The 20567-nt window shown below is 41.0% G+C and overlaps 1 protein-coding gene across 2 annotated transcripts in view; it reads left to right on the top strand.

Annotated features, from left to right (window-relative positions):
- Positions 1-300: 300 nt before the first annotated feature.
- PPIF (peptidylprolyl isomerase F) overlaps positions 301-20567 on the top strand; it is a 99074-nt gene continuing 78807 nt past the window's right edge. For both annotated transcript variants that reach the window (XM_087963951.1, XM_026678377.2), the window contains exons 1-5: positions 301-718; positions 8804-8834; positions 10671-10759; positions 15369-15465; positions 17798-17873. In XM_087963951.1, coding sequence (XP_087820077.1) covers positions 485-718; positions 8804-8834; positions 10671-10759; positions 15369-15465; positions 17798-17873 — 527 coding nt within the window. In that variant the 5' untranslated portion in view covers positions 301-484. The remainder of the gene's footprint in view (positions 719-8803; positions 8835-10670; positions 10760-15368; positions 15466-17797; positions 17874-20567) is intronic.

Genomic DNA, 20567 nt, shown 5'->3' on the forward strand with positions numbered 1-20567 from the left:
TTCCTTCCTCCCTCCCTCCCCACCTTCCCTTCCTCTTCTCTTCTTCCCTCCCTCCTTCCCTTTCTCTTCCTTTTCCCTTCATTCTCCTTCCTTCCTTCCTCCCTCCCCACCTTCCCTCCCTCTTCTTCCTTCCTTCCTCCCTCCTTCCCTTCCCCTTCCTTTTCCCTTCCTTCTCCTTCCTTCCTCTTCCTGCCCCCTCCCTCCCTCCCTCCCCACTTTCCCTTCCCCTTCTCTTCTTTCCTGTCCTCCCTCCCTCCTTTCCTCCCTCCTCCTTTCCTCCCTCCCCTTCCTCTTCCTCTCAAAGCCTCGCTGCAAAACCGAAAGCCAGCCGGCCTCGCCTCCTTCCTCCCTTCCCCGGCGGGGCGCTGCGGAGGCAGGCAGGAAGCGCTTATAAAGGCTCCGGCGTGCCAGGCTCGCCAGTCGCCCTCCGTCCGCGTGCTTGGCCTCTTTGTAGCTGCCGTTTCTGGGCTCCTCCTCTTCCGAGATGCTAGCGCTGCGCTCGGCCAGCCGCCTGCCGCTCCTCCTGGCGCAGCCTCCGCCGCGGGGCCGCCTGGCTGCCGCCGGCCGCGAGCTGCTGCTGGGGAGCCCGGCTGCCGTCTCCGAAAGCCGCGCTTGCAACAGCAGCAGCAGCAGCGGCAGCCCGAGAGCCTCGCCGAACCCGCTGGTCTTCCTGGAGGTGGGCGCAGACAACCAGCCGCTGGGACGCGTCGTGCTGGAGGTAAGCGGGACGGGCTGCTTGGAGTGGCCAAGGTGCCCTTGGGCTGCGCTCCGGCGCCCGTTAAGCGGAGAGGCAGCGAAATCCGGATCAGCACTGGATAGGGCTCTCGCTCAAGCCTTATATACTCTATATATTTATTATTTATATATATATTTGTAAATAAATAAATAAAGGGGGGGGAGAAAAAGAAAGAAAGAAAGAAAGAAAGAAAGAAAGAAAGAAAGAAAGAGAAAGGGAAAAAGAGAGAGAAAAAAGAGAGAAAGAAAGAGAGAGAGAAAGAGAGAGACAGGGAAAGAGAAAGAGGGGGAAAGGGGGAAAGATAAAGAAAGGGAGGGAAAGAGACAGAGGGAGAAAGAAAGAGAGAGAGGAAAAGAGAGAAAGAGACAGGGAGAGAGAAAGAAAGAAAAGAAAGAAAGGCCCACAACCTGGAGTACCGCATCCAGGTTTGGTCTCCACATTACCCAAAAAACATAGGTTGAGGCTTTGGAAAAAGTACAGAGAAGAGTAACTAGTAATTCAAGGCCTGGAGGCTAAAACCATAGGAAGAACAGTTTTGCAGGGTTGGGTTGGCTAGTCTGAAGAATAGAACGACCAGGGGGGGACATGGGAGCAGTATGTTGGTGACTACATTACAAAAAAGAGGTCGAGACTTTGGAAAAAGTGTAGAGAAAAGCAACTAAGATAATTAAAGGCCTGGAGACCAAAACATATGAAGAACGGTTGCAGAATTTGGGTATGGCCAGTCTAGAGACAAGAAGAACTAAGGGGGACATGATAGCAGTGTTTCAACATCCAAGGAGCTGCCACAAAAGAGGAGGGGGTCAACTTATTTTCCAAAGCAACCGAGGGCAGGACAAGAAACAATGGATGGAAACTAATCAAAGAGAGAAGCAACCTGGAATTAAGGAGAAATTTCTTAACAGTGAGGACAATTAATCAGTGGGATAGCTTTTTTTTAATTGAATTGAATTCTTTATTGTCATTGTATGATGTACACAGTATACATACAATGAAATTCACAATTTGGCTAGTTGACAGATACAGAGGTTAGATGAGTGAGTTTATGTGAAAATAAGGACTGTGGGAAAAAGAAACTGATTAGTAAATATTTTGATGGTTATATAATTGATGTTTATATGGAAGATTGTATAATTTTAAATAATGATTGATATTATCTAATATCTTTATATATTTACTAAATATTTATAAATATAAATAAACATAATATTTATTATGTTCTATAATATAAGAAACTAGTAAATATTTTGATGGTTATATAATTGATGTTTATATGGAAGATCGTATACTTTTTAATAACGATCGATATTATCTAATATAGAATAGAATAGAATTCTTTATTGGCCACACAAGGAATTTGTCTTGGTGCAAATGCTCTCAGTGTACATAAAAGAAATGATTTACATTTGTCAAGAGTCAAGAATCATAAGGTACGACACTTAAATGATATTCATAGGATACAATAAACAATCAAATCATACTAGGAAACAGTCAAGATAGATCGTAAGGATGCAAGCGACAAAGTTACAGTCATACAGTCACAAGTGGGAGGGGATTGGCGATAAGGAGCGATGAGAAGGTTAATAGTAATAATAGTACAGACTTTGTAAATAGTTGAACAGTGTTGAGGGAATTATTTGTTTGGCAGAATGATGGCTTTCGGGGAAAAAACTTGTGTCTAGTTGTTCTGGGTGTCCATCCCAAATTGTCTAGCTAAAAGTCTGTAGAGATTCTTAGTCCTCCAGGTCATGGTTGTCCCAGAGGCGCTTTTTCAGGAGGCAGAGCTGAAGAAGCTCCTTGGAGGAGAAGTGAAACATCTTCAAAGTAAAAAACAAGAAAGTCCAATGGCCTCCTGGAAAAAAAAAGCATCTTTGGGACAACCAGGACCTGGAGGACTGAGAATCTCTACAAACTGCTATGCCCTGCTCTCGGTGTGCTTACCAACAAGGAGAAAATATTTGTAGCTCAGAGTTGACACGAGGGGGTCCTTGGTGCTCTCTGAGCTCGCTTGTTTTCTTGCAGACGTTTCATGACCCGACTAGGTAACACCATCAGTGCTAGCATGGAATGAAACCTCTCTGAAAGCACCAAGGATCCTGTCCTTGTCAGTGTGCTGGCATGGAGGCAGGTTGAAAGCTTTAATTTCACCCAGGAGAGGGGAGTGTACCTGGTTACCCTCTGAATGGGGCAACATCAGGAAGGTGTAGACCGGACGGAGAAGTTAAAAAAAAATAATCTCAGAAGAAGATGGTGGTAGAAAAGATGATGATCTTAAACATGGATGACTGAGGAATTCTGGGAGTTGAAGTCCAACCACCGGCAAGCAGCCAAAGTTGAACATGGCCTGACTGAGGAATTCTGGGAGTTGAAGTCCAACCACCGTCAAGCAGCCAAGGTTGAGAAACACTGGTAGTAAAGATAATGCTACCTAAAAGCCTTATGTGTCGTGTTTGTGAAATTCCAGGAAAGTTTCTTTGCACAAAGAAAACACCATTATTTAAGGAATGGAACTGTATCCATGTTTTTCTTTTCTCTATGCATAATTTAAAATTTGCAGCCGGTTGGGCCTTCCCTTCTCCCTAAGTAAAGCTGTAGTTGGCAGAACAGTTTAACCTCTGCCAGTTATTCTCTTCTGTATGTGTTTTGCCAATTGGCGGCAGTCACGCTGTTTGGTCCCTGCTCTCCTCTCTCCATCCCATAATACCAGCCCCTAGGAGGCCTTCTGTGTTTCTACAGTTGGCAGACATTCAACAAATGGCTGGCACCTCACAGATGTCCATGCTGAGGAAAGTTCACGCTGGTACATCAGAGGGCAAAACAGACCAGACAAATAACAGATAATCAGAGTTGGAAGGGACCTTGTAGGTCATCTAGTTCAACCCCCGCCCAAGCAGGAGACCCTACACCATTTCTGACAGACCGCAGTCCAATCTCTTCTTGAAAGTCTCAAGGGATGAAGTTTCCACAACTTCTGAAGGCAGCTTCTGTTCCATGGGTTGATTGTTCCCACTGTCAGAAAATTTCTCCAGGTTGAATCTCTCCTTGATCAGTTTCCTTCCATTGTTCCTTGTCTGGCCTTTGGGTGCTTTGGAGAATAGTTTGACATCCTCCTCCTCTCTGTGGCATGGCTAGTCTAGTGAAGAGAAGGACCAGGGGAGACATGATAACAGTCTTCCAATATTTGAGGGGTCATGGTTGTGCCAAAAGTGCTTTTTTAAAAAGGCAACTGGACTTCCTTGGTTTTCCTTGAAGCCGTTTTGCTTCTCATCCAAGAACCTTCTTCAGTTCTCACTTGAATGGTGAAGAATTCAGTCTTAATCCATCTCCCCTGTTTAATCAGAACTGAAGAAGCTTCTTGGATGAGCAGCGAAATGTCTTCAAGAAAAACCCAGCCCAGTTGCCTTTTAAAAAAGCATCTTTGGGACTCTCCAAGGTAACAAACTTCAAAGATGTTTGAGATCCTCAGGAACGGATTGTGCCTTCTATCTAGTCATATTCTAGCATTTTGGTCAGATCTGTCCCATTATTAGATTCCCAGTTGCCATGTACGTCTGTGAAAGTTGGACCATGAGAAAGGCCGAGCACCAAAGAATGGAGGCCTTTGAACTCTGGTGCTGGAGAAGACTCCTGTGAGTCCCTTGGACTGCAAGACAATCCAACCGGTCAGTCCTAGAGGAGATCAGCCCTGACCGCTCTTTAGAAGGCCAGATGAAACTCAAAGACTTTGGCCACCTCATGAGAAGGAAGGACTCACTGGAGAAGAGCCTAATGCTGGGAACAATGGAGGGCAAAAAAAGAAGAAGGGGATGGCAGAGAATGAGGTGTCTGGAAGGAGTCACTGAAGCAGTTAGGTATGAACTTGAACGGACTCCGGGGGATGGTAGAAGATAGGAAGGCTGAGAGGAACATTGTCCATGGGGCCGCGATGGGTCAGACATGACTTTGCAACTAACAACAACAAATTTGCAGGAATAAAAGCAACACTGTGTTGTTGCATTGCTAGCTCTGCCCCTTTTGTATGTGCATATGACGGATGAATGTACAAAACAAGCAGAACGTGTGAGCCAGTGACGTGATGTTGACCTTGTTACTTGTCACTTGTCCTTGCTGTGGTAGCCTTGACTTGTATCCCTTTGGGCTTTCAGAGAGCAAGATCGATTAGCAGGCCTTGTAAGCTGGATGGGTTGGCCATAGCCAGAAAAACAAAATTAGTTCTTTCAACTACATGCATTTCTTATTCAATTGATTTAAAGGAATATTGAAAACTCCATTTGAAATTTTCAAATTTTTTCAAATCTGATTTAAAAAATAAATAAAATGAAAATCCTCCATTTCTGATCCCCTCCATCCTGTAGACAGTCAAATGCCTTCTCTTCTGGGAGGGAGGGTTTTAAATATCTCATTTACCTGCATGTACATCCCCACATGATACGTCAGGATTATTCTTAGATATTCTAAAATATTCTTGGAATTTTCCCCCCCTCACATTCAGTGGCATGAGATGAAGCCTGAATGTTTGCCAGGCGTCATGTGTGAGGTAATTTCTGGGATCTTCCTTCCCTGAATCATTATGATGTAATGTATTCACATGTAAATACATGCAACATCACACCCACGAGCCATGTGCATTGTGCCTAATGTCGTAAATTGACCCAGTGACACATTCAAATGGTTGTGAATAACCATCTATAAAATGTCAGATGATAGTAAGCTGACCAAGGGTGTCAAACTGGTTTAGAATATTTATATTACTGTCCAACTCACATCCATAACTTTGGACGGGTTACAACAAGTTCACACAAAAGCAAGAAAATGAAACTTTTCTGTAAACAAAATGAAGAACGGAAGTCAAACAATTGCAGTATAATAACTGAGGCCCCATATAACAAGCAGACGAAAATTCTCAAAATTATTGGGAAGAAGAGACTTGTGTAAGGCAAGGAAGAATTTGACTCCGGCTTTAGGCATACAGGGAAAAATTAAAGCTGTAAAATGTGGAGCTGTGAAATTTCTTTGGCCCGTCAGCAATAATTTACTTTGTCTGATCTGGGGCGTTTCTGCTGCTTTAGTTGAAATAGGAGACATTACTTTGTGACTTACTTTTAACACCCCCGAAGGTGTTAGACTGTGCAAGAGATTAAGTGCTGTGTGTGAAAGGAGGAAATTTTTACAAGGTTCTTGATCAAGAAATGTAGAAGCAGTTTCTATTTTCTCCACAACGGGAGAAAAATGTGCAGAGCCTTTAAATGTTGAGTTGTGATCCCAGATGATTAGGTGTATTTTAAAACAAAAGTGCCTTTTTTAGGTGGCCAAGGTTGAGAAATGCTGCTCTAAACCAGAGGTGTCCACCCTGAGCAACTTTTTAAGACTTGTGGACTTCAACTCCCAGAATTTCTGGGTGGAATGCTGGCTGGGGAATTCTGGGAATTGAAGTCCACATGCCTTAAAAGTTGCCAAGGTTGGCCATCCCTACTCTACAACCTTCTTGTGTCCTGTATTGACGGCTTAATTTGGGGCAGAGTAGGGCTTATGTGTGCAAGGAAGTCAATTCTGTTGCTTCCTTCAAATTTCCATTTGGATATCCTTTATTTTTGTGGGCACATTGCAAACCCTTTACTTCAGTCCTTGGGTTATACAAAATGCAGGCCGTCCTCGTCTTACGACCGCACTTGAGCTCAAAGTGCACGTTGCTAAATTTGCTAAGTGAATTTTGCCACATTCGTTAAGCGAATCACTACAGCTGTTAAATCAGTACCATGGTTTTTAAGCAAATCTGGCTCCCCCATTGACGTTGCTGTCAGAAGGTGGGATAACATGACACACTGCAACCGTTATAACTATGAGTCCATTGTCAAGCATCCGAATGTAAATCATTTGACCATGGGGATGCTGCAGTGGTCATAAGTGTGAAAAGCGGTCATAAGTCACTATTTCAGTGCCATTGTAACTTCAAACAGTCATTTATCTCCTCCCACTTATGACTATAACCGTGTTGCTTGTTCTCTATGATTTATATTGTTCTATTTGTTTCCTAGTATGATTTGATTGCTTATTAGTAACCTATGACTAGCACTAAGTGTTGTATCTTATGATTCTTGAGGAATGTATTTTATTTTATTTTTTCTTATGTACACTGAGAGCTTATGGACCAAAGACAAATTGCTTGTATGTCCAATCACACTTGGCCAATAAAGAATTCTCTTCTATTCTAATTCTATTCTATTGTTGTAAGTCAAGGGCTACCTGTAGAAGTCTACAATACTTGTAGAGGTTTGTTTTAGAGAGGTTATTTTAAGTAAGACAAATTTACCATTATTTTTACGAATAAGAATGCTACCATGCCTGCAAATTCTTCACCTTTGAAGCTTGGAAATTAACGCTTTGTAGCCATTGTCTTCAGCCTGATGTTATTCTCTGGATGACACAATTCCCAAAATTATTGGGTGTTAGAAAGGTTTGGGGGGAAGATGTGTACTTAGGCATTTTTTATGCTTGCTTCTGACTGTTTTCCTATAAATAAAGGTTAATATGTAATACTAGCTCGATACCCGTGCTTCACTACGAAAGTATGTGGTCGGGCTTAGTTTTGGGGGAGGAAAATAAGGGGGAAAAATTCTGCCTCTGCCTTCTAGCATCCATCGGTATTCACCTGGCTAGTGTCCTGTCGGTGTGTGAGATAGTTGAAGGCTGTTTGGAAAGTGAAAGAGTATTTGCTGTGTGAGCAAGAAGGAGACAGCAAGGAGCCTGGGCGTGGCTTAGCTCAATTGTTGTGTACTGAAGCTGCTGGGTGGTCTGAAACTGAAACTCCTCTCCTCTGCTTGTACTTTGCATTTGGAAGGTATTTCTTTTCAGGTGGGGAGGGGGAGTAGAACTCCTAAGCATCAGAGTGTGTGAATAATAATAATAATAATAATAATAATAATAATAATAATAATAATAATAATAATAATAATAATAATAATAATAATAATAATAATAGTAGTAGTAGTAGTAGTAGTAGTAGTAGTAGTAGTAGTAGTAGTATAGGAAATACTCTAAATGTTCTGAGGGTCATTTCGAAAAATCCTTTCTTAGCGAGCACCTAGAAGCCAGGAGGGACATACATGCCAAATTTCAAGTTTGTAGGCTTTACGGTTCTGGAGATTTTGTGATGATGTGTGTGAGTGGTATTTCGCTTTTATATATATATAGAAGGTGTGACAGCACACAATACATCATGTTAGGGCTTTAGCGATAATGCACCATGAATCTTTAGATAGGAAAACTGGGATGATCATGAATCTTTAGGTATGCAGGTAGTCCTCCAGTTATGACCCCAACGGAGTCCAAATCTCCATTGCAAAGCAAGACAGTTATTAAGGGAGTCAGCCCTGATTTTATGACCTTTTCCCGACAATCGTTAAGCAAATCTTGCCGCTGTCATAGATACATACCGGGGACCAAGTTATCGTAGGGGACATTAACAACGGTTGTAAGGGTGAGGAACAATCCTAACTCACTTTTTTTCCCCAGTGCCGTTGTAACTTTGAACGGTCACTAAACGGATAGTTGTAAGTCAAGGATTCCTTGAAAACTACAAATGTAATGTGTAAATGGAGCAGCTGGAAGAAATGATGTGTTAGTGCAAATCTAAACAAAAAAAAAAACCCATCATAGCTAAGATAGACTATTATTCTGTACGTATTATTGGTATATAAAATGATTTGACCAATTTTTCTTTTTTTCTGTCCCCCGTGGCAAGTACAGCCAAAATAATTATGGAATTGCTGTGTTTTATATTTCGGATAAAATAAAATTAGCCTGTTTTATATTTCAGATTCTACATTTTTAACTGGCACAGGAGTTCCTTTTAAAAGCATATATTCTTGAAACCGGTTGTTTAAAACAGTTTCACTTGGAACAGGGGAGAGTTAGAATTGACTTCTTAAATCCAGAGTATGCTGGGGACTGAATTTATTTTGCAATCTCCCATTAAACTGTTACGACTCTGGGTAATTTATTCCTGAAATACAGGTGCATATTTCATGAAGCTAATGTGTGTTTTTATGCTCTTCTTCCTCTTGACAGCTAAAAGCTGATGTGGTACCCAAAACAGCAGGTAAGAAACTCTTTAATGATTTGAAGATTTGCTCAGGGAGCATCTCAGTGAGAAAAAGAAGGGGAATTGAAATGCTTTTAAATAACGATTTCATACTTTCATCAGGCACGAGCTGCAGAAACAGAATTCTTCTCTCTTACTTGTAGCATATTCTTCATGCAGTTTTTCTCCTTGGCTTTGGATGTTCTGATTCCGCTTCTCTAGTTAAAATCATAAAGGTGATTAAATAAGAGAGGTAATTGTTTATTGATCCGGTACCCAACTGTCAAAGAAGAACTGGAAGCCTGATAGGGACATATATTTTTTTGCAGAAAGAAGAAAAGACCGAATTGATAATTTATGGATCTGGGGATTAAAAAGATATTTTAAAGGGGAAGGGAAAGAAGAAGATAGCAAAGAGAGGCAAAAAATAATAATAATTCTGGGTTTTGTTTTTTCACTTTTATTTCTTTCCTTTTTTATACTTTGATTGTCTTGAAAAATTCTGGATGAATGGATAGATGATGGATGATAGATGGACAGATAGATGACTAGATAGATGATAGACAGACAAAGATAAATTGATAGATGATGGATGATAGAGGATAGTAAATTGATGGATTGATAGATGGATGATTGATAGATGATTGATTGATAGAAGATAGATAGATGATGGATGATAGAGGATAGTAAATTAATAGATGATTGATAGATGGATGATTGATAGATGTTGATAGATGATTGATTGATAGATAGAAGATAGATGATGGATAGAGGATAGTAAATTAATAGTAGATTGATAGATGATTGATAGATGGATGATTGATAGAAGATAGAGATAGATGATGGATGATAGAGGATAGTAAACTGATAAATGATTGATAGATGGATGATTGATAGATGGTTGATAGAGGATTGATTGATAGAAGATAGACAGAGAGATGATAGAAGATAGAGGATAGTAAATTGACAGTAGATTGATATATGTTTGATGGATGATCTGTAGAAAGATGATAGATAGATTCATTCATTCATTCATTCATAGATGATGCTATACCCAGGACTTTTGCTTCTTGATGGTCATGTTGGGCCAGTACATCCACCTGAGTTGTAAAAGGGTTAATCTTAGCCCAAAGTGACCTCGTCTGTCAACCCTAGACAGCCTGTGGTAATATTTACAAAGTCCCAAAAGATTTTTTTTAAAAAAAAAAGCAGAAGAAGGGCGAAGGCAGAGAAACCAGGAAGTGACAAGAGGAAGCAGGGGGTTTCTTTGCTGTTACAGAGAAGACTAAAATGTTGCCCAACATTTGACCTGGTGATTTCAGGTTGTAGCCTGCCTACCATCCAGATGTCCAAAGACATCTCCATGGTCATGTGGCTGGCATGACTAAACACCGAAGATGCACGGAACGCTGTTCCCTTCCCACCAAAGGGGTCCCTATTTTCCTACTTGCATTTTTTACCTGCTTTTGAACTGCTAGGGTGGCAGAAGCTGGGACAAGTAACGGGAACTCACTCCATTATGTGGTGCTAGGGATTCGAACCGCTGAACTGCTGACCTTTCTGATCGACAAGCTCAGTGTCTTGACCCCTTAGCCACTGCGTCCCACATGTAGAGGCTCTAGAAGCTTGTAAAACAATTGGTCACCAAGTGAACTTTTTAAATCCCTGTGGTAACCGGGAACAGTCACTAAAGAAAGCAATCACTAAACAAGGACTACTTATATTTTGTTCCTGGAGGCTTCTGCAGCCCTTGCTATGTATTATTGCCTGCATTATCACACCACTGGGATTTCTTTCCTTAGTAGCAATAAGAGTTGCTCTCTCTCTTTTTTTTTTTTTCCTTCTTCCCCTTAGAAAATTTCAGAGTTTTATGCACTGGAGAAAAGGGCTTTGGGTACAAAGGATCCACCTTCCATCGAGTGATCCCTTCGTTCATGTGCCAGGTAATAAAAAAAAAAAACAAATGTCCATTTTTGCAAAGTTAATTGTGAAAAAGACAAATGACTTTATTGCAATAGGGCGAAAGGCACCTTAACGACTCGAAATAATGGTTCAGATGAACGGTTGGAAGGGACCTTGGAAGTCATCTAGTCCAACCCCCCTGCCTAAGCAGAAGACTCTACCCCATTTCTGACCGATGGCAGTCCAATTTCTTCTTGAAAGTCTTAAGTGATGGCGCTGCCACTACCTCCAAAGACAACTTCTGTTCCATGGGTTGATTCTTCTCACTGTCAGAAAATTCCTCCTTATTTCCAGGTTGAAACTCTCTCCTTGATCCGTTTCCATCCATTAGTCCTTGCCCCCCGGGACGCTGCAACTGTCATAAGTACATGCCAGTTTCTAAGCGTCCGGATTTTGATCACATGACCACTGGGGAGGCCATAAGTCACTTTTTTTTTCAGTACCGAACAATCACTAGATGAGTAATTGTAAATCAAGGACTATTTGTATACAAATGTAAATCAGTTTTGTAGACCTTAAAAACACTGGAGGTTTTTAAGAAGAGATTGGGTAACCATTTGTTTGAAATGATATAGGTTTTCCTGCCTGAGCAAGGGGTTGGACTAGAAGATCTCCAAGGTGCCTTCCAATTCTGTTATTCTATTCTATTCTCTATTCTATTCTCTATTCTATTTTCTATTCTTCTATTCTCTGTTTTATTCTCTATTCTTCTATTCTACTCTATTCTGTTTTCTATTCTGTTCTATTTTCTATTCTATTCTCTATTTCTATTCTATTGTATTTTCTATTCTATTGTATTTTCTATTCTATACTATTTTCTATTCTATTCTACTCTCTCTTCTTCTACTCTATTCTATTCTCTATTTGTATTCTATTCTCTATTCTATTCAATTCTATTTTCTATTCTACTCTATTCTCTATTCTCTTCTATTTTCTGTGCTATTCTATTCTCTATTCTATTTTCTATTCTACTGTATTCTATTCTCTATGCTTTTATTCTATTTTCTATTATATTCTGTTTTCTATTCTATTCTCCAAATAACTTAACATGAGCTTAGATAATTCATAAATGACCTCACCTGGAAATACAATCAGTGGTCCGGTGGAAATGTATGATACATCCCACTTTCTGGATATATTTGAATTCTGTTGTCAGGCTTTCTAAATAGCACTGTCACCTGAAGTATTGCCACTTAAAAGTAAGTTGCATTTAAGTGTGTATTAATAAGGAGCTATAATAATAGTGTCTATCATTCCACAATTCACATTTAAGCTCTGGGTGTGACAGAGCTAATTAAAACAATTAAATGTGCAAGGCTTTGATCTGTCAGCCTTGCTAAATTGAGAGAGGCATGTTAAGTTTTAAAAATGAGACAGATTTTGCACATAATGCGTTAAGTTGATTTCTGGAACATTGAAGCCAATCCCTATGCAATTCCAACTTCCTAAAATTTGTTGTCGACTCCCATAAATTCTGAGCCAATGGATCGCCTGCTATGAATTATGGAAGCTTGTTTACACCTCCATCTGGAGAAAGTTCCCAAGTTGGGGAAAGGAAGGTCTAATGCAAGGGTCTTCAAACTTGGCAAGTTGAGACCTGTGGACTTCAACTCCCAGCATTCCTGAGCTAACATGACTGGAGGAGGAATTCTGGGAGTTGAAGTCCACAAGTCTTAAAGCTGTCAAGTTTGTTGATCCCTGGTCTAATGAGTTAAACATCCTTCTGGCACTCTTCAGTATGATATCCTTGAACCATTCCAAATATTCTCATTGAGTTGAGCAGCCCTTCTAAAAGTCAATAAATTGTATGGTTTTAAAAAAAGGAAATTATCAAATGTATGGGAAAGAGTAGAGTAGAGTAGAATAGAATATGGATTAGGAGCAGAGTAGAATAAGGATAGGATAGGATAGGATAAAATAGAATGCAGGATAGAGATAGAATAGAATAGAATAGAATGCAGTGAATAGGATAGAATGCAGGATAGGATAGAATGCAGATAGATAGAAGAGAGAAGAAGAGAAGTGAAGAGAGAATAGAATAGAGAAGAGAAGAGAAGAGAAGAGCCCTTGGAGGTCTTCTAGTCCAGCCCCCTGCTCAGGCAAGAAACCCTATACCACTTCAGACAAATGGCTGTCCAGCCTCTTCTTAAAAACCTCCAGTGTTGGAGAATTCATAACCTCTGGAGGCCAGATGTTCCACTGGTTAATTGTTGTCACTGTCAGGACACTCTCAGGAAGCTCAAGTAAAAGATCTTTTGTCAGTTTGATTTTCCTCATGTTCCTAATTGTTTTTCCCATGCATAAAATCTCTTTCAATTGGATCCTACATAAACCTTAGTAAGACCACACACATTCCGTTTTGGTCACCACATTACAAAAAAGAGGTTGAGACTTTGGAAAAAAAATGTAGAGAAGAACAACTGATTAAAGGCCCGGAGACAAAAACATATGAAGAACGGTGGCAGGATTTGGGTTTGGCCAGTCTAGAGACAAGAAAGAGTAGGGGAGACATGAGAGCAGTCTTCCAACATTTGAGGGGCTGCCTCAAAGAGGAGGGGGGTCAACCTATTTTCCAAAGCCCCTGAAGGCAGGACAAGAAACAATGGGTGGAAATGAATCCAGGAGAGAAGCAACCTGGAATTATGGAGGAATTTTCTGGCAGTGAAAACAATGGAACAGCTTCCCTCCAGAAGTTGTAGGTACTTCATCACTGGAGGTTTTTAAGAAGAGACTGGACAATCAATTTGAAATGGTATCGGGTCTCCTGCTTGAGCAAGGGGTTGGACTAGAAGACCTCCAAGGTCCTTTCCAGCTCTATCCTGAATGAAGGTTTTATTTGTTCTGTTTGGAGTAGGTGTGACTCTACATATTCTTCATTTCTAATCTCTCAGCTGCTCGTAGCTACCTCTAATCTGCAGCGATGGTGGCAGAATTCTTAGACATCTGAGACCAACTGTTTTCATTTTCAATAAAAGTAGAGAGCGGGAATTAAAACAGGACTTGCTTAACTAATTTTTATCAGGTCTATTTCTTTTTTGGTTTGAAGTGGGCAGTAGTGGCTTGCCTCTCACTAAAGAAGAAAGACCCTTTGTAGCTACCTAGTTAGTTAGTTACATATTCCCTTTTTCTCTTTTTGGGAAAATTGTAGTATAACAAGATGCTTCTGAAATATAGAAGTCCATTAACCTCTCTTCTTCCTGTCACCCTGGTTATACCAATTCACTCTGGGTGCAATTCAAAGTGCTAGGTAGGATTAAACAGAAAAACAGCTCAGGGTTAAAGTATCTAACATTTAAATACTCCAAAGAGTGCCAAGTGGTTTTGTGAGTCTGTCTGACTTCAAACAAGAGTTATGCATGTTTGAGGTGTAACTTCCTCGGAATCCAGGCGAGCAACCACACAAAAGTGAGCTGATTGTACTTTTGATTCCGTTTCCTGGGGTTACTTATTCCTAAGAATTTCCTAGCTCTGCTTAGATTCAGGCCAAGGATGAAGTGTTGGCTTTTCTCACGCTTTGCAACTAATTCCATCTTCCTGATTTTAAGTTTGACATGCACAATTGAGCCCAACATTTCTGTTGTTAAACGAGACATTTGTTAAGAGGAGCTTTGCCCCATTTTACGAGATTTTTCATCACAGTTGTTAAGTTAGCAGCACAGTTGTTTTTAAGGGAATCTGCCTTCCCCATTGTCTGAAGGTCACAAAAGGGGATCCCATGACTTCAGGACACTGTGACCGTCATAAAATACAAATCAGTTGCTAAGCGTGTGAATTTTGATCACGTGTCCACAGGGATGCTGCAATGGTCATAAGTGTGAAAAACAGCCACAAATCACTTCTTCCCCGTGTCGTAACTTTGAATGGTTACTAAATGAACTGTTGTAAGTCAACCTGTATGGTATTTTAAAATATCGGGTTAGTACCTGATATGTATTTTAAAGAAAAGTGGGATAAACAGTATTAACTAAATGGGTTACCTATGGTAGCTGTACTCCTTTATCTACTCCTTTAGCTACTATTTTGTTATAAACATCAAAGTAATCCAATTGCTGGAAATTTCAGTTTGCTATTCTTTAATTGTGTCGTTGTTGGTTGCAAAGTCATGTCTGACCCATTGTGACGCCATGGACAACGTTCTTCCAGGCCTTCCTGTCCTCTACCATCTTCTAGAGTCCATTTAAACTCACGTTGGCTGCTTCAATGATTCCATCCATCCCCCTTCTTCTCTGCCGTCCCCTTCTTCTTTGACCCTCCATCGTTCCCAGCATTCAGCTCTTCTCCAGGGAATCCTTCCTTCTCATGAGGTGGCCACAAAGTCTTTGGGGTTCATCTTCAGGATCTGGCCTCCTAAATAGCAGTCAGGGTTGATCTCCTCTTGGACTGACCACATGGATGGCCTTGCAGGCCAAGGGACTTGCAAGAGTCTTCTCCTCCAACCCCAGAGTTCAAAGGTCTCCATTCTTTGGCGCTCAGCCTTCCTTACGGTCCAACTTTCACAACCATACATGGCAACTGGGAAAACCTTACACACTTTTGTTGGCAGGGTATGTAGTTTGACACAAACATGTTTTTTTTTTTTCCCCTTCCCAGGCTGGTGACTTTACTAATCACAACGGTACAGGAGGAAAATCTATATATGGCAGTCGCTTTCCGGATGAAAATTTCATTCTTAAACACGTTGGACCCGGTAAGCAAGTTTTCCCATCCATCCTTCTGGATGCCAGCATGTGTTTGTTATAGAGCTGAAGTCTCAGAATTGATTTCATTGCCTAGAGAGTCACTTCTGAGACCAGATGTAAAAGAAGGAGTGGCAGAACCTGGGGAGGGAGTCAAAAGAGGGATCAGCCCAGAATCCCTACGCAGTCACAAGCAAAATGAATCCAACCCCCTTTGAATTCCCTTGATCTTTTTCTAACTCCAATCAAGTGTTAACTCTTAGATTAAAAGATCCTTGGGCATAAACATGATTAGCAATAAATCCATTTAAGAAGACCTTCACGGTGTGTTTCATGCCCTCTACACCAATGTCTGTTTTAATAATGGTGAACTTCTGAAACAGATTCAGGTATCACTTTAAGATAAGTGAAAACTTAACGTCAACGTTTACTACTGGCGGTTATATGCAAAAGCAACACGCAACTTTCTATTTTTTAACTTGTTTGATTTGAAATCAATACTTGTCAAGATTAAGGTACAGAGGGGCGGGAAATGAAGCCAAGATTAAGGTGAGGTTTTGTGGAGGGAAATATCACTGGAAGAATTTGATTGGGCAAAATCCCCTTAAGATCCGTTTTAAAGTTTTCTCGCAAGATCTGCTTTTGAGTTTTCAAAGTTTTCTGCAATCCATTGATTGCTGAGAACTGGAGGGTACTGTGCTAGTTTAATGAAGCAGAAGTGCATTTTTTGGCAACTTCTCTCCCCAAAAGAAGAAAAAAAAACCTTTCTTTTTTAACTGTAATTATTCATGCACTGGAATGAAGATGAGTAGGAAGTAGGGGCTGAATTTAAAATTTAGATCTCATGGGGAAAGTTGGTCTCTGTTTTTAGTTCAGCGTACCTGATGGCCTGTTGTAAGAATCAATGAGGACAAATCTTTCTCTGTCTATGCCACCTTGTAAGTTATAACTAAAATAAACCACTAAATGTCTAAGGAGATTCTCAAAAGGTACTTTTTTCAGGAGGCAACTGGACTTTCTTTGTTTTTTTCTTTGAAGACGTTTTGCTTCTCATCCAAGTAGCTTCTTCGGCTCTGACTGGATGGTGCAAATGACCAGCTGTCTGCAAGGAGTATAAATTCTTCCATTCCATACCATCCAGTCAGAGCTGAAGAAGCTTCTTGGATGAGAAGTGACATCTCTTCAAAGAAAAACCTGAAAGCCCAGTTGCCTATTGAAAAAGCACCTTTGGGATAAAATAAACGACATTTCAGATTATTATTATATTTTAAATTGTACTTAAAGTTTCCATGTTGGGTCAGTCAAAAGAACAACAGCTGGGTCTCCTTTGTCTTGATTATAGGTCATCAGTTTATTTATTGCAATTTATAAACTGCAATTTATTTATTCAATTTACTGCTCCAATTCTTGCTGCCTTGAGTATCTTATAGTTCCTATACATAATAATAAATATTAACCCTGGTTATCCATTGATTTTCAAGAATAGACTAAAGTCCTCGTTCACTTTTTAAAACACTAAACTTGACTAACACCGGTATCTGTTCTCATGTATTAGCAAGGAAATACCGCATCAGGTGTTCATTTTATCCCGTTAGAGATACGATTCTTATCATATGATTCCAGACTATTAATCAGATGATTGATATCTAAAACTTACATGCAATTGATCTTTACCAAAGGTTTTGGATGTTGACTGATGGAAGATGGACTTTATAACTTTTCAAAGGTGGCATGTTGACAAGTCCTGTGGGTGGTTTTTGCCAATCTAAATTTGGGAGTTCATATTTCGTATTTCTAAAGGCAAATGGGTAGATTATTCTTATATTTAAAGAAGGGAGAGAGAAAGAAAGAAAGAGAGAGAGAGAAAGAGAGAAAGATGAAGGAAGGAAGGAAGGGAAAGAGAAAGAGAAAGAAAGGAAAGAAAGAAAAAAGAAAGAGAGAGAAAGAGAGAAAGGAAAGAGAGAAAGAAAAAAGAGAGAGAAAAAGAAAGAAAAAGAAAGAAGGAAAAAGAGAGAAAGGGGAGAGAAAGAAAAGAAAAAAGAAAAGAAAAGAAGGGGTGCTGGATTCTGGCATAAAAGAGAAAATTAATTGTTTCCTTTTGTGAAGCTTCTCAGACAAATGCTACTATCTGATTCTTCCAGCAAATGTTTGTGAGTTTTAGCTCCAACAACGGGTTGCATTGTGACTTGGGGAATATCATTCCCTAAGCTTTAATACAAACTCCCCCCCGCCCCCCCAAAAAAAAACCACCAAAGAAGAGGCTTCGTGCGAAAACCTCTCTCTGCGAACGGCTGTTCTCGGCTTTTGTTTAGCAAAGCTAAATCTCCCTCTTGTTTCTTGCAGGTATCCTCTCCATGGCCAATGCCGGCCCCAACACAAACGGATCTCAGTTCTTCATTTGCACGGCCAGAACAGATTGGTAAGTATTGAGGAATGCATAAAACGTGACTCAGGGTATTCTTCTTCATGTACTCAATTTGATTGATTGACACTTAGAATACGGCATCCAGTTTTGGTGATCACCCCCAATATCTATCTAATCTAGGCTAAAACATATGAAGAATGGTTGCAGGAACTGGGCCTGGCTAGTCTAGTGAAGAGAAGGACCAGGGGAGACAGGATAGCAGTCTTCCAATATTTGAGGGGCTGCCACAGAGAGGAGGAAGGGGTCAAGCTATTTTCCAAGGCACCTAAAGGCCAGACAAGGAATAATGGATGGAAACTGAACAAGGAGAGATTCAACCTGGAAATAAGGAGAAATTTTCTGACAGCGAAACAATCAATCAGTGGAAGAGAAGTTGCCTTCAGAAGTTGTGGGGGCTTCATCACCGGAGGCTTTGAAGAAGAGACTCGAGGGCCATTGGTCAGAAATGGTGCAGGGTCTCCTGCTTGGGCGGGGGGGTTGACTAGATGACTGACAAGGTCCCTTCCTACTCTGTTATTCTGTTAAGAGCAATTAAGATGATTAGAGGCCCAGAAGCTATAATATAGGAAGAACAATTGTAGGAATTGGGTGTGTCTAGTTTAATGAAAAGAAGGACCAAGGGTGACAGGATAGCAGTCTTCCAATATCCCAAAAGTAATTCCAAACTTTTTCATGCCCAAAATCTCTTTCAATTCGACCCTACATAAAACCTTAATAAGACCGCACCACAGCCTGTTTTGCTCACCACATTACAAAAAAAAGATGTCGAGACTTTGGAAAAAGTGCAGAGAAGAAGCAACTAAGATGATCAAAGGCCTGGAGACTAAAACATATAAAGAATGGTTGTAGGAATCGGGTGTGTTTAATTTAATGAAAAGAAGGACCGGGTATTCTGACCTAGGCTTCCCCAACATCACGAAGCTGAGTCCTTGTCCCAATAAACCCCTTTTATTTGATTTACAATGAATTTCCTCTCCAACAAAGTCCCGGCCAACAGTCTTTCAAGATAGTTCCCAATTACAAACCTTTATCAGGCTTGGAGAGGGGCCAGGCCAATATCTTTCAGACACCGCAATACTTGGCAAGCATGCCAGAATGAACTGATAGTCTCCTGCAAAACCCGCTCCCCTTTTGTTCCTCTTTTATTCCTTATGGGAGGGGCCATTCACTGTCCACCTGTGGCTTTACTTCCAAGTTGGCCCTTGTTCCTCAGCTATTCCCTTCTTCTGGCGACTCTGCGCATGTGCACACTGGGAACAGGCTCCAGCTGTTCTTCTTCCCTACTGATCTCTGACTCCGAAGCCAGCTGATAACTTTCAGACAGCCCTGGCCCCATCTCTGCCTCTGACACAGAGCCTTCCCCAGACTCTGGGACTGGCCCATGTTCCTCCCCAACCTCCTTACTGTCTGAATCTGCTGCCAGCTCTGCTGGCCGCTGTCAGGCCACAACACCGGGGGGGTGACAGGATAGCACTCTTCCGATATCTATGGGGTTGCTGCAAAGAAAAGTTACAGGTTCGGGGATGTGGTGGTGAAATCTGAGCCTTTTTATTTCTTTTTTTAAATTATTCTTGGTGTTCAGTAGAAGTCTACTGTCCATCAAGTTATCTTTGATTTTGGTTGCTCAACTAGAGGGATTGCTCTGCTGGCCAGACTTTAAGCTCTGTCAACATTTCAACTTTCCATTGTAAAGACATTTTTTTTTTTACGACGATCCTGCCTCTCAGTTAGCCTTCCTACCAAAGTTCAGAGTTTGTCCCTCTTTTCCAGGACCGATCTTAATTTTTAAAATACTTCTGCTGTTTCTCCCAATCTTTCAGCTTGTCTGCAAACAGTAGCCACGGCGGGAGTTTTAGCCTGGCACATCTGGGGCAGAGCAAGTCGGTAAAAAAGTTACCCCTAAGTGAAAACAAAGCAAAGCGTGAGAGGGATCTCTTGCCTTCTCACCCTTAACTACAGGTAGTCCTCAACTTAACAACAGTCCATTTAGCGACCGTTCGAAGTTACAATGGTTTACACCAAAAAAACCACCTCACTTAACAAATGTCTCACTTAGCAACGTAAATGTTGGACTCCATTGTGGTCGTACGGCGAGGACTACCTGTACTCAATTTTAAAACTTCAAAGCCTTTGCTGTCTGGTGTTGAGTCTGATCATGTCCATTCTTGTCCCTAACGGAAAAATATTATTTGGACATAGATATATACAAATGACTATTATTATATTTTGAACCCAAAAGGCACCAGGTCTTATTTTTGGGGGATGTCACCCAAAGACTAACCTCATTTGTGTGCAACACCCCTGGCCTCCTTTTCACTGTCAAAGGCCTTCAGGAACTTCTTCTTCTATGGCCGCCAAGGCTTTCCTGAAGGCCTCTGCATCCCATAACAGAGCTCTGGATCGATCTAGAACTTTGCTATCAGCTCCAGAGGCCTTCACGAAAACCTTGCCAGCTGCAGAAGAAATGAGCCGGCGAGGCAGGTGTCGGGGTGTGCGAGGCCTGGCTACAACTGTCCAAAGGTAAGTAGAAGGGCAGCTCCACCACCACCACATCCCCATCCTAGCTTAATTTTTACCCATCCACTCTGGAGTGGGTGGGATCCTAATTAGGGCTTATTTTGGGGGTAGAGCTTATATTGGGCTCACACGTAAAAATCAAGCTAGGACTAAACTTTCAGGGTAGGTGAT

This window comes from Notechis scutatus, chromosome 4 (genome assembly GCF_049901735.1).
Source record: "Notechis scutatus isolate UNSWTSFEM ecotype Mainland chromosome 4, rNotScu1.2, whole genome shotgun sequence".
In the NCBI taxonomy this organism is placed as follows: domain Eukaryota; kingdom Metazoa; phylum Chordata; class Lepidosauria; order Squamata; family Elapidae; genus Notechis; species Notechis scutatus.